Here is a 14,622-nt window from a genome sequence, read left to right as displayed (position 1 = left end):
TTTTCAAATTGATGTTGAATCTATTACACAGTGGTGGATATATTTGTACGTTCAATTGTTTAGTAAAAGAAAAACAAAAATTATTTCTAAAACATAAAACACTTTCCTTTATTTTTAAACCCATGCTGGAATGCTCATCGGGGTGGAAAAAGTACCGTCATTCCCACCGGAAAACCGCTGACACTGACCACAATACCTCCAACAAACTTTAAACCGTCCACCCATAAAAAGCTTCGTCTGTACGTGGTGCTTTTGTTTTGTTTTTTTTTCGAAGCACATTAATTGTCCCTTTTATTATGCAACTGCGTGAGTGCGTGACGTGTGACGCGTCGCTTTTCAAAACCGGCACAATTTCCTTTATGGCGTGCAAAACGTGTCGGCAAACGGGAACTGACTCATGGCTGGCGATTTTAACGATGAAAAGAAATGGTGAAAGGCTTGTAAGGTCTTGGTAAATCAAAACAAAAACAAAAAAATAATCTGTGTAAGCATATATTATCGACTTCTTTGTTTATGACCCCTGGCTGCACATTGTTTTGAACCATTCAGTTGGGGTTAATTTATTTTACATTGCGGTCAAACATTGAGTAATGTTAGTACACCTGCAACAAAAAAGACTAATGACAGTTATTTACACTAAATAAAATGAAAGCATTAAAAAGCTCAAAATGCACGTATCGTTTTTTCCAATAGGGTAATTTTATTCGCTTGTTATTTAAATATTTTTTTCCACTTTTCAGGGTAATGCTGAAAATAGAATTACACTCACCACGATGCCCAACACGGGCTATAAGGATGTTCCATCTGATCCACGTGAAGCCGGTGCAAGACTGGTGGATGGTCCAAGCCCACTCGCCGGACGTCTTCAACTGCTCAACAACGGCAAATGGCGTTCGGTGTGCTCCAACTCAAAGAAGTATGTATCTCTCTGTGCTACAACTCTCGCTTATTAGACACTAATGTTTGTATTGACTATTTTAGTTGGACCATCGCAGACTACGAGACAACCTGCAGGCAGTTGGGTTACAAGGGTGGTCGCTTCTGGAACTGGATGGATCGTATCTCGAACTTCGAACCAAGGTTGCTTTACGAAGAGCCACGATGTCTCGGTACCGAGGGTTCTCTGTTTGACTGTACCTGGAACTCGAAGCAGGTCGGTTCGGGTGTGTGCGACTACCATAGTGATATCGGCATCCAGTGTTTACCACTCTTCGACCAGGTAACGCCACACTGGCGTGGTCTAAAGTTCGAGAATGCGGAAAGCAAAGAGACCCTATCGTACAATCACGTGCTGTACGATTCCATATCACTGTCCCAGCTGCGGCACGTTGATATCATGCGTGCCGGTACGGGTCGTGGTGGATCGGCAGAAGCTGCCATCAGTGTGCTGGGTGTTCCACCAGTACTCGAGTTCGTAACGATCGACTACTCATCCTATACGGGAATTAATGTGACGAAACATGACGCTGCCTTCAGCTTCCGTAATGTGACGGTACGCCGTAGCCGTGGGTTCGGTATCTTCATGAACTCGAGCTACGGATCTGCCCATCTCGAGGGTGTTACGGTGAGCGAAAACGGAGCCGATGGTATTCGCTACGTAGGGCATGATTTGCGTGCAGACGAACGGACGGATCGTAGCAAAGTGTTTGATTTCTGTACGCTTACCTCAACGGCATGGCAGATCTATCCATTGCAGCTATCGTTCGAACAGTCGCCCTTTGCACTCTCGCCGAAGGAATGTGCCCGCTCGTTCGAAACGGCGTACGGATATGTTTTGACGATGCATTTCGTGTACTTCGAGCTGACGAGAAACGAATCGGCACAGATCTCCGTGTACGACGGGATGTCGGAGAATGATCGTTTGCTGGCCGCGTGGGATGTGCGGAACTCAACGCGTCCCCAGAGTGTGACCAGTACGAGGGAGAAATTGTTCATCAAACTTCGGGCTGATGCAAGATCAGCCGTACTGGCACACTTCCGTGTAACATCCGGTGTTACCAAGGCGTACGATTTAAACGTAACGCAGGGTACGGTCGTCGATAATGGAGGTCGTGGCATTGCGGTAGATAATTTAAGATCTCAGGTGCATGTGCACGAAACAACGATCAGCAACAATCGACATGCGGCCGGATTGCACGTTACAAGCGGTGCAGGTGATGTAAACGTCACCTATTCGAAAATCAACTACAACCAGGGTGATGGCATTAACATTACGTACTACGGTGGCAATAGGAACGTTTCCCGTAGCTACATTGAAGCGAATCGTGGTTACGGTTTTGCCATATGGCTCAATCACACAACAACCGATCGGCAGGAATTTTTGGAGTTCAACCAAACGACCACAATCGAATATTCGACAATCGCACGCAATCTGGAGATAGGAGTACTGCACGGAAACTACTGTGGTGACTCCTGGGTTAACGTAACCGGAAATTTGTTCAACGATAGCACGAGCGATGCGGTCGACATACAGTCGTGCTGGTTCGAAACTTTAGACAATAAACGAACGCGACTACAGATAGGACACAACAACTTTGAACATTCACATCGCATTGGAGTGGTACTTAACCCGATACTAAACCTTGATGGTAGGATAGAGTATAATCACTTTACTCGTGGCCGGTATGGTGCCCTGCTAACTCGCAATAAACCGTTGGAGGAATTCCGGCCATTGCCGGTACGGTTGCTCATACAGCATAATCACTTCCTAAACAATGAAGGTATCTATGTCGCATCGTTGGGCCTTTCGCCAAACACCGACAGTAAGACGCAGTGGATGTTGTTTACGCGTAACTTTGTCAAGGGAAACCGTGTGAAGGAAGCCTTTGGGCCGCTGGAAGATGAAGGAGAAGGACTTGGTGGTGAGGGTCGTTTGAATCCCCGATCGCGTGTTGCTGCACCAGTAGTAATATCTTCTAACAATGTAGACGTCTTCCGGAACATCATATCGAACCAGGAGTCACGTTACGAGGTTGGATCACAGCTGTCCGATCAGAGCAAGGCTTTAAATGTGACATATAACTGGTTGGGCAATCAGGACGAGGAAAAGATTTACGATCGACTATTCCATCGCAAGGATCGATATGATCTTGCCAAGATTGAGTACTTCCCGTACCTTCTACACCACTCAAACCCAGGCACACAGACAATCGCACAGTACCAGAAGTTTGTACCATTCTTCCATAAAGAGGGCAGTGAGCGTATTGGAGGAGAAGTCGATGGGCAGGAAATACTACCCGCAGGCAGCTATACAGTGGAGCGTGACATTAACGTACGTCCTGGTGGAAAATTGATTCTAAACTCGGGAGTTATACTTAACTTTGCACCAAGCGTTGGTATGATGGTGACGGGCAAGTTGGAGGCAAGAGGACGCGCACCGGACGATATTATGTTCACACTAAAGCGAGAAGCCGTCATGGTGAACGATACAACGGAAGCGATCGTTGACGATCAAGAGTTTGCCATGGACATCGAGACGGAATCGATCGTGGAAAAGATTCCGCACGATGCACCACAAACGCCCAAGATTCCGGTGCGACTCGTCGGTGGGGCGAACGATCACGAAGGTCGTCTGCAGGTGTACACGGAAGGTGTATGGGGTACGGTATGTGACTACGGATGGACCATCACGAATGCGGCACTCGTGTGCCATCAACTTGGTTTGGCACTAAATCCGATGGATTGGCGTTTGCAGCGTTCCGAAGTTCCCGGCGCTGGTACGACTGAGGATGTGCTGCTGTCGAATGTTCGCTGCACTGAACACGATATAGACATTACCAAGTGTCGTGCGGAACGTGCCTCACAGGGTGACTTTGAGAACTCCTGCGGACATGAAAATGATGTTGGCGTACGGTGCTACGAAGGTGCCTGGGCTGGGCTTCGATTCGGTGTACTGGCTGAGCGTGCAGACCTACAGTACGTTACGATTGAGAAGGCAGGTCTGTTCGACTATGTGACCAACACCTTCAAGCCCGCATTGCAGATGGATCTTGCTCGTCACAATCTGGATAGTGTGCGTGTGGTAGAAAACCTGCAAGATGGATTGGGAATCATCTATTCCGACATCTACGCAGGATCTTCGGTAAACAATGTTAAGAATTCAGAGTTCTCAGCTAACCGTGGGAACGGTATCAGTATCAAGCAGCTCGGATTGAAGGTACAGGGCAGCATCATAAAAGATAACCGTGGATCGGGGATCAATCACGATCAGGTGGTTTCATCGCTGGAACAGCGCGAAATTACTAGCTGGTTCAATATGGTACCGGACTTTAATGTGGACGATTCGGATTACCGTCCGATATTGGTGCCGGAAAGCGTCACAACCAATATCGACATTGACCAGTGGCAGATTAAACACATCATCACCACACCGGTACGAAACGATCCGGTCGAGCGCAGGATCATCATTCAATGTCAACCAGGATATGTTATCGGGATACAGCTGCTGAATCCAATCGAGAATCGTTCGACGGAAAACATTTGGATACACGATTCGCTTACCGGAAGCACCGAATCAGACATCTGGCAGGTTAAGCGAGATCTCTCAGTATTCCCACTGACGACTAGTAGCTACGGCGCCATCTTGCAGTATCGCAGCGGAACGAATGCACTTGGTGGAGCGGTACTGGTGCTTCGATCCATACAAGCACCGATACAGAACATTTACAATCGCATAGTACGTGGTCCAGTACCAACGCTGCAGATCACGTCTACCAAGATTCAGCGAAACTTCCGCGGTATTACTGGCACGTACTACAACCGATACCTGGGCGAGTCTGGCGAACTGTACCTGCGGAAAGCGAATGAATCAATCAAACTGGTCAACTGCGAGATAAGCCACAATCGCGAAGAAGCCGTATTCATTCATTCACCGTTCTGGGATGTACATGTGAGTAACATCTCCGAGATCACGATACACATCAACAACAGCATGGTGCGAGACAATGGTCGTGGCATTAGACAATTCTCGAAGGATTTGCGATCGTCGAACAATCTGTTCCACTATGTGCTACAGGATACGACGGTGGAAAGCAACTCGTACGGTGGTTTGGAACTGAGCTTACCGTACGTCTGGCAGTACAATGAAAATTTCACACATTCAGTGTTTCTTGGTAATGACACGTGGGCAAGGAACCGCAAGTTTGGTATCTTGATCGATGGACACTACGCGGCCATTAACATCTCGTCGAATATCTTCACCGAGAATGTGTGTGCACAGGGTGTGATCGGATTCCGGGGCATGGAGAAAAAGATGCGGATCGATAACAATCGGATCACGCGGAACTACGGCAGCTATATGATTGAGTTCCGATCGGACAGTCAAAGTGAGATTCTTGGTGAGATACCGGCGTTGCTGGCATTCAACCAGATTGAAAGTAATGAAGAGCTAAAGGATACAAGATCCTCGATGAGGAATTTCATCCGTGGTGAGCGTAACAATGCGAACGATCCGACCTGTGTGATCGGGTTCGGTGGTGTGCAGAAGGTACAAATCTATCGGAATGTCATCTCCAACAATCAGCAGGATTATGATCTGATTGCGGGTGTGAAATCGGCACGATTGCGAAATTATCTGGATGCACGAGAAAACTGGTGGGGAAGTAGTGACGAACTACACATTCGTAAGCGCATCTTTGATTTTGACGATTGGAATAATCACGCAGAGGCGCTGTATAGACCATACTTGATCGAGGACGTGATCGATGGTAGTGTGTCGGTGAGCGAAGGACCAAGTCCACCGGTCGATTTGGATGCCCTCGGTGGACGTATCCTGGAGGATTTGTCGATCTACCGACGTGAGCTACCGTACGTCATACGGTCAGACATTACCGTCATGCCTGATGTGACGTTGAGCATCTTTCCCGGTGTGGTGATGGAGTTTGCACCGAACGTGGGTATACTGGTGCTTGGTACATTACTAGCGCGCGGTACACGAGATGCCGAAGTTATAATGAAACCCATCGAAAGTGCCTCCGAAGGATTGCATCGGGTGGAACGTTCGCTTGAGAATATGGTTAACTACGACTCGATCCGGCTCTGTACCAACCGGAACTGTTCGCAAGGTGAAGGAGAAAGTGAACGGGCGAAAGAAGGCTTTTTGGAATACTACAACCACACGACACTGCAATGGATACCGATCTGCGATCGACGGTTCACGGAGCGCAATGCTCAGGTTGTTTGCCGAGAGCTAGGGTATGACCCGTTGGATGTATTCTTCGATCACGATCGCCGGATCGAGTTCCATACGAACTCGCTGACAAGGATCTGGTCGTGGGTCGAACCAATGGAATGTCATGGCGACGAGTTACGGCTTGAGGAATGTCCAGAACGGTTGAACGGACAGCTTTACGGACGACGGCACGAATGTCAGTGGGATTCGGAGTTTGTGTTCATCAGCTGCAATGGAGAACCGGAGCGTCGCAACTACTGGGGTGGAGTACGCTTTGCTAATCAAGATTTTGAATCGAGTATGTACGAACATCGGTTGCACGACACCCATACACATTCTACGGCACATCCAGTGGAAAGCGTGATGGACTTTGTACGCATTCATCGTGCTGGAATGTTGCACGGTGAGAAGTCACCAGCAATTCAGACAATCGCCAAAAATCCCAGTATTAGTTCGGTGTCTATCAGAGATTGTGCCCATCATGGTGTAAATTTAATTTCACCTACGAACGCTATACATCTGAATCATCTGCAGATCTTGCGCACTCTCGGGCAGGGTATAAACGCGATCTCGCTCACTGGAGAAGGACGAGAGAGCGATGAATCGAGCTACAGTCCGTTGAAAGATCTCGATTTGCCGTACAATCTGTTCTCACTGGTGGACATTTGCGACACCAACAAGGAGATCACACTAGAGGAGCGTGTACTGGTCTACTACAAGTATGACAATAATCCGGTAAATTGTGTTAAAATCTTCAAAAGCGCATATCGTGTGAAACCGCTCGGATTCCGGTTGCTGCAGTCGAACCTGTTTAACCACTCGAAGGAATACGGCCGGCGAGATATGATACAACTGATGGATGGTGATATTTACAACGTGTCAGCACGTATCATTGGAACGGTCGATGCAGATTCCGACAACCAGAAGCGACTGTTTCGCACGATCGAACCAGCGCTTAGCGTGCGGCTAATTGCAAGTGGAGCACCGGCACGGCACGGCTTCATCGCGGAAGTTGTGACATTACCGATTTCGGCGATTGGATTTAGTAAGTGAAATTCCTATTAACGCATCGCCGCAGTGGACAATTATGTTCATTTTAACTTCATTGTTTCTTTTCCTTTTTCCAGATCGTGATGCCCAGCATAATATATCCAACTCGGAGATACAGGGATGCGTTGGTGGAGCATTACAGTATACATCCGTCGGCGAAGTATCGCCCATACTGACGCTAGAGAGAAACCGAATCTTGAGCAATTGTCGCCAGCTATATGGAAACTTTTCTTCTTGCGAATCAGCGATCCGAGTCGACGTACAGAATATGCAGTCTCTACATTTTAGGGTACCCTAATCTCGAAGTCCTTTTTCTATTTTTCATCACAAAAACATACTAATTCACTAACATTTCCCTTTTGTAGAACAATCTGATCCAGTCCAATCAGGGTGGTCTCTCCATTCGGGCAGATTCTCGCGGTTCGGCTACATCGTTGCGTGGCTGGATCCATCACAATCTCTTCACACGTAACCGTAACCGACCAGCGATCTACGTTGATGGACGTCAATCTTCACCATACCAGGAGGTGATCATACACAACAACTACATCACACAAAACGATGCCACCTTCCGGGATGTGGTCGTGCTGCGACAGGTCGTTTCAAACTTCACCTACAACTATGTGCACCGGAACAAGGGTCTACGGATAGTGCAGGTATCTGGATTCGATCGTGTGAGACTTCCCATCTATCAAACAACGACACACAACGGATTTTACGAGTAAGTTAGGCGACTTGCGGTACATGACGAGGAAATGTTCTCAATCTGTTTCTTTTTTTTAGCAACGTTGCGTCGGATTGGGAAGGCCGAGCGACCATTGTCGCTGGAACAGCTGGGCAGCATTACGTGGATAACATTTTTGCAAATCCGGACAACGACTACGAAATCATAACCGTCAATCGATCGATGTAAGTATGGGACTTATAGACTGTAACGAAAACATTAACCGACCACTAACAGTAGCTGAGTGAATGAGAAGGAGTAGTAAGTAGTAGACGGGGATACACAGTGATAGGCGCTCTGACTTCAGTTTCGGCATTTATCTTACAGTGTGAAGTGTATATGTTATTTTGTTTCAAAATTTGCATGCTATTTTGATCGTTATTTACTTTTACTCCTTCCCATCTGTATCTTTCTGTAAACCCAACTACTCCTGCAACTCCTCTCTGCGTAACCGTGGGCTGCTGAATGAATGCACAATATTTATCGCGCCCTGGCAGAATTGATTTCCAGTACTGGAATAGGTAGGTGCAGTTGTATTCACAATTCAAACGCAATCGGTGTTGGTTCGCTTACATTAAAGATATTAGCGCCCACGATTTTTTTGTGGGAGCTTTTTGTGATCAAAAAATAAATTTAACACTTATTTAATGGGATTCCGTTTACCCCCAAACAGCACTCTGGATGTGTGGAAGACGAAAATCGACGCCCGTCATAATTATTGGAGCTACAACGAAACGCTCGCGGTTAGTTCCCGTATACGCGATCGGTACGATGATCCACAATTGCTGGAGGTGTCCTTCCTGCCGCTGCACATGAACAATCTAACCGTGCTGGATGGGAAGTGTCCACCCGGCTGGACACTGCTGATCGATACCTGTTACATGTACGTTGGAGCACCGATGAGTTTCCGAGAGGCACGAGACTTTTGCCGTTCGGATAATGCTTCGCTGCCATTCATCCATGGTGACTCGAACGCACTGTGGATGTTTATCGAGCAACAGTCACGCTACCTGCGGAACTACGAGCGTGTTTGGGTGCAGGATGCCAACTACATCGATCGGTGTACGTCCTTCCTGTACCAGAGCGTCGATGTAGAGGAGTGTCACAATCGACATGCGTTCTTGTGTGAAATTGACCCAAAGGTTAGTAGCGAACCATTCCTTTCGCTCTCAAATGACCAAAGAAACATTGAAGTAATAACGATCGTATTTTCTTCAGGTCGAAATTGATCCTCTCCACTGGACGGCAAGTTTAGAAGTGATCGGTATTATTGTCGCATTGGCATTGGTCATAGTGCTGATTTGTGTTGTGGGTTGCTGCTGGTGCCAGAAGTCACGCTACCGGCATGCGCAGCGTTTGCAGCGACGCAACAGCATCCGTCAGAGCATGCGCAGTCTGAACAGTATTGATCCTCAAGGATCACTTCGAAGAAGAAATTATGTAAGTATCACCCATTAGTTCATCATGGGTTTTTGGGTAATATTTGTTGAAATGCAACGTGAACGCTAATTTGTTTCATTGAATTCGTCTATGCAAACAAAATGGCAGCCAACGGCAGTTTAAAATAAGTCGACAAAATGTCGTAAGTGAATGGAATTTTTAGGTGGAATTTTTGTCTTGCGCCTTGTTGTGTTTTGGCATGCTTTTTGCTAACTGTTTATTGATAAATGTTGGGTGTTTTAGAGTTTTTGCTTGTTCGATTTTGTATTAGATTAACGAAGTATTACATTTGTTTTAAAACCCTCATCTGCTTCCCGCTTCGCAGGCTATGTCACGATCGACGGATACACTCCGAACAGCTACAACGAACGATTACAAACGAATGGCATCGAATGGTTCGATCGAGTCCGTGGACAAGAGTGTCCTCAGCACCGAAACCAGTTATGATGTTTACGACCAGAAACAGAAACAACAGTACAACAACGAGTACGCCGAGCAGCTGAAGAGTCAGCTCGGTTACAGCGAAAGCAATGGCGCACCTTCGGAGTACATTTCGAGCGCTAATGGCGCAACTCCAGCCAAGACAAAAGTGTACGGTTTGCCAGAATATAGCAGCCACGGTGGAAGTATTGCGCTCGAGTTAGCATTCCGCAATGAAGGTTTCCGGGACACGTCAACCACCTACTCCGGGGTGACGCGTAACAATTCGCTTAGCACTGCCATCAACGAGGAATCGCCGATCATACACGCACCGGGTGGTGAAGAAGAAATCGAAGAAACTGGTTCCGATTACTACGGCAATTCGAGCACACTGCCGATGCGCGTACAGGATAAGCTTTCCTTTCTGCACGAGCTCAAACAACATCTGCCTGAGTACGAACCACCGACACCGGGTGCGGTAAGCCACAGCAGTTTCCAACCGGCCCGTAACTCTCAAACCGAATCCCTGTCCGGTGTGTCCGGTACCACATCGTACGGTGTACAGAGAAGCCCACCGGCAAGACCTGCCCTGCCAGTAATGCCTCCACCCCTGGGTCACGTGTACCAGCAACCGTCGATACAGGTTCGCCGGCCGGCACCACCCGAACCGGAGCAAATGCGTCGACCCGATTCGTACATGAAGGCTGTGAAGAAGTACGCCACACCTGGGCGGGAACGGGACTCCATATTGCCACCGCCACGATCGGACAGCCAACGGCCAAAGACACTGTACGAGTCGTCCGGTGAGCAGCAACCGGCTGTCTCGCCCATTATGGATCCCTCACCGACGATGCCCTCGAGTTCGAGAAGCAACTATGCACGCTCAAAGTCGGAAGCGTTGCTGGAAACAAATTTCGATGGTACCGGTCCTGCACCGCCCATGCTAAGCGCCGACAGCCGCAGTTACTCGCAACCACTCGAAACTGCAATGTGAGATAAATATTTTAATTTAAAGTTAATAGCATAATTAGCAGCGAATCGTGCTTTCTATTTGTTTTGTAAACGAATTGTACAGCTATAGCTTTAAGCAACGAACGATTTTCAAATAAGCGAACAAACAGGGCGAAGCCGAGAAAGGGACCTTAAAGGGCACAAATGCGCTTTGAAGGAAAAGCTCGCAATACGGTGACATTTGTACGGTTTCGCGATTTCAGGCGGTGCTTTTCGATAGAGCTTATGTGCGTTCTCTCTCTCTCTCTTTCTCTCAGTAGGATAAAAGCGGTTCTACTACATTACAACAAACAATCGTGATAAAGGACGAATAAATTTTAGTGGCCTTACTTGTGTGCACCTGAGAACCACAGTGGATATAAGGTGCCTTAACTTTTCATTCCACATTATGTTAGCTTTCATAGCTCCCAGCCACTTCGGTGGTAGGGATTTGTTAGGTTCCATGACCAATGAGAATTCATCCTGTTCGTGATAGCGAACGAAGAAGATGTTTGTTAGAGCAGTGTTTCGAAAACGAATAAAAGCCTTGTTCTAGAGCTAGTGTTTATTTTTAATAAAAGACAATCGTAACCGTAAAACGAAGCATACACGCATATGAAATAAATAGGTAAATCGATTGGAAAACGCTATAGATGTTGTATTTGAATTTTAAGTTTTTAAACCTTACTGTTCGTGTTAAGTGTAATGTAGTCTAATCGATCGATTATACGTCCAGCGAAATAAAGAACAACAAGGAAATGTGTTGGAATACAAGAATTTTAAAAACTCGTTTACACTGTGTTGTCAATGATATGGTTCCAATATTGAGTAGGAGTTAATTATTTTCTCTATTTCTTTGATATATACAGGCACTGTTCCTTACACGATTACCCACGCCCAAAACAAGCCTCGATAAATATGGCGAAAGCAAAAAAAACACCCAAAAAACAACAGACCAAACCAAAAAAGGGTACGAAATATGAGCTACAGATTACATTTTGCATACAAATTTTACACAAATGAGTACAGCTGAAATGATGACCGGATACCAATGTGTTGCTTTCATGGTGAAGAGTTGCTTGCACAACTGATCGTATCGCGCGATAATGACAAACACTCCTTGAAATAGATCATCGAACTGTTTTCAACGACGATCGTGGCTTGTTTTTGGTTTTTCTTTGTTACGGTTTTTTTTCCTTTTTGTTTTTATCTCAGATGGAACTGGAACCCAGAAGAATGGGCTGGTATTTTGTTTGCTAAACTGTAACTGGTTGAAGAGATTTCATCATTCGAACGTTTTGTTTTTGTTTTGCAACACCAAATAAAGCTTCAAGGCCGACAACGTATGCAAAAATGTGTTTTTCTTGTCGTACTATTTCTGTAAAAAAAAGAAAAAAGGAACCCACAAAAAAACCGAGTGTGTTGTATGCCATTATTTTTAAATTCTGGTTTTCTCCTTCCACATTCCACCGACCGTTCACTATGCAAATTAAGAACTTCTTGCACTACAATCGTATGCATTGATTATAAAAAAATCTAAATTAGCACAATGAATTGATTCTTCGCTAGAAAATTATCATTGAAGGAAGATGTGGAATAACAAACGCGTGTTGAAATTCCATGTTTTACACCTGTGTTTATTTCTGCTCGTTTGTGGTACATCAGTGCACAACAGGATCTATTCAATATGCGTAAACAAACCACTCGTGAAGTGATCGGTTCGAGCTAAACTGATCTCATGTTGAACATTAAATTTGTATCCGCGTAGGGGTTCGTAAGCGGATTGTATCAAGACAGTTTAATTGGTTTTATTTTGTTTGTTTCCATCTCCACCTAATGAAAGGTTTACACATATTAAAACGGCTATTTGGAAGACGTTAGAGAAACGAAACAATTATATGCTCATTCTATCTTCCTTGCGATAGGATAGTGGCAAATAGTAGCCATTAGAGAAAGTGCTAACTTTATGTGACTGCATTTGTAAGATAGTGGTGATCCCTTCGGCCAATTATACAAATATTAAAATGCGATAGTCTGGCAAAAGTAGTTCAGTTCGTTTCAAGCATTGCACAATTTGAGTTTCAATTTCATTCCATGCTTAGACGGATCAAAAGCATACGCATTTAATCAATTCATAAAAAAAAGTTCGAGGACATCTCTATATACTAAACTCCAAAAGATGTTGCAATATTTCTCACCTATTACCTGCGCTTCATGCCATTGCCTTACATATTCGACAACAATATGTTCGTCTATTGGTCGTTCATTTCCCCTCAGCCAGTCGACATTGCACCTAAAAATACAACACCAAAAATGAAGCTTAGCGTATTGAATTGTGATGTAAGCTATTTTAATAAACTTACCGTTAAATATTCACATAATATGATACGAAAAAGTGTTTTAGTGACGAAGAAAAACCCATCCATGTCGTACGCATATGTAAACAAACCAAATTCACTTTGACGTTTTCCTTTGTCCACGCACTCACTCACACATATGCAGAGAGAGAGAGAGGCATTAAGTTTAGCACGTGCGGTTCAATTCTTATGCAAGGGTTTTTCTCACCATTTTTATTTGCAGTCACAAATTTGCAAACTTTACCACGTCCAAAAGTATAAATGCGTGTGTTTGTATACTGAACACCAAAATAATTATATACTATTTCGCTCTTAGGGGTGGGAAACTTGATCTAAGCCAAAATACAAGAACTGTCCAACTGAGGCTACGTTACGGTAGTGTTTGTACTACGCACAAACACAGCCTCCCATCCCCAAATATACATAGCGGTACAAACCGTCCGGTACATAAGCATACTCATAGCACACAGCATAGCTCTTTTGCTGCGAGTTTCTCAGAATTTGTTGAATAGCAGAAGCGTGAGGAAGTGTCTGCCGTGTAGAGCCGTGCGTGTTCGTTCATTCCGTGAGAGGTGCGTTCGTGTGTGTTGTTTGTTGTGTTGTGAACAAGACCACCCACTCCACCCCTTCTGTTGTATTTCTTCTGCTGTTGCATACACCAATGTTCGGAAGTCGGTCGAACGGTCAATGTTGGGTGAAATTATTTAGTGAACCTTAATCGTGGGAAGGATGGTCGGGATGGACAATCTAGTTTTCACGGCTGTCATCTGGTAGCGAGAAAAATGATTAGCGAATTCACCACAAAACATAAACCTGCCTCCCATTCCTGTTCTTCTGTTGCCCAAGGCAACAGTCAAACTTTTTGTTATTGCTTCTTACCAGACACATGATACACCCTTCTAAACGCACCCTCTAGCCAAAAACAAGTTCGATCCTGTTTGAAACCTGTTCTTTCGCCAGAGCGGTGGAATCATCCGAAGGCACTAAAGCAGATTAGCTTTGCCGTTGTGTATTTGGGAGGTGATTTACGGCACCGAACAATTTTGATTGCGAACTTTTTTATGCTCTTCTTCAGCTTCCTCATTGCATGAAGCTTCACTCTGCACGACGAGAGTGCAATGCCCGTGACGGTGATGACAGGATAGTGTACTAACATCAGCAGCAGCATCACCATCGTCATCCCCCAACGTGGCGAGATTGCATTGATTGGTATAGGTATGGGAAGTGTTGTTATTGTTGGCTACTGTTGCATTCTAATGCTGAGAGCAAAGAGAGCGCACACATACGCACACGCCTACATACCGATATATATGCAGATAGGAAATGCATCGCTTGAAGTTTTTGGGGAGTACGCGCGCGAGAGCTGTCAAATGCAATTGGGTGTAATCTGTGTAATTGGCGTTATCTTATCTCACACTCCCGCACCCATTGCCCGTGGAGTGTTTCATGCGTTCGACCTGTAATCCACCACC

General features: G+C 45.6%; 2 protein-coding genes and 1 long non-coding RNA gene across 8 annotated transcripts in view; 2 read left to right on the top strand and 1 right to left on the bottom strand.

Annotated features, from left to right (window-relative positions):
• Positions 1-11,350, top strand: part of LOC125763887 (protein bark beetle) — a 25,117-nt gene extending 13,767 nt beyond the window's left edge. For 2 of the 5 annotated variants that reach the window (XM_049427544.1, XM_049427543.1), the window contains exons 3-11: positions 741-916; positions 982-7,214; positions 7,297-7,508; positions 7,585-7,940; positions 8,003-8,128; positions 8,441-8,464; positions 8,617-9,085; positions 9,162-9,383; positions 9,709-11,350. In XM_049427544.1, coding sequence (XP_049283501.1) covers positions 741-916; positions 982-7,214; positions 7,297-7,508; positions 7,585-7,940; positions 8,003-8,128; positions 8,441-8,464; positions 8,617-9,085; positions 9,162-9,383; positions 9,709-10,797 — 8,907 coding nt within the window. In that variant the 3' untranslated portion in view covers positions 10,798-11,350. Of the gene's footprint in view, positions 1-740; positions 917-981; positions 7,215-7,296; positions 7,509-7,584; positions 7,941-8,002; positions 8,129-8,199; positions 8,414-8,440; positions 8,465-8,616; positions 9,086-9,161; positions 9,384-9,491; positions 9,522-9,708 lie in introns of those variants that run through there. The other 3 variants (XM_049427546.1, XM_049427545.1, XM_049427548.1) reach the window with 3 other exon arrangements.
• LOC125764014 (uncharacterized) lies at positions 10,672-14,622 on the bottom strand. Of its 2 annotated transcripts, none has more exons than XR_007418427.1 (3): positions 13,157-14,622; positions 12,992-13,086; positions 10,672-10,786 (listed from the first exon to the last, which is right to left on the bottom strand). It is a non-coding gene; the product is annotated as an uncharacterized LOC125764014 (long non-coding RNA). The 2 variants fall into 2 exon arrangements; XR_007418426.1 differs by lacking the exon at positions 10,672-10,786 and adding an exon at positions 11,488-12,171.
• Positions 13,628-14,622, top strand: part of LOC125763925 (hormone receptor 4) — a 58,811-nt gene continuing 57,816 nt past the window's right edge. The window contains exon 1 of the mRNA XM_049427656.1: positions 13,628-13,722. The gene's annotated coding sequence lies outside the window, so the exon portion shown is untranslated. The remainder of the gene's footprint in view (positions 13,723-14,622) is intronic.

The sequence above is a fragment of the Anopheles funestus genome, chromosome 2RL, assembly GCF_943734845.2.
Source record: "Anopheles funestus chromosome 2RL, idAnoFuneDA-416_04, whole genome shotgun sequence".
Lineage (NCBI taxonomy): Eukaryota > Metazoa > Arthropoda > Insecta > Diptera > Culicidae > Anopheles > Anopheles funestus.
Note: the sequence above shows the minus strand (reverse complement) of the source record. Positions and strands in the feature narration are given on the sequence as shown.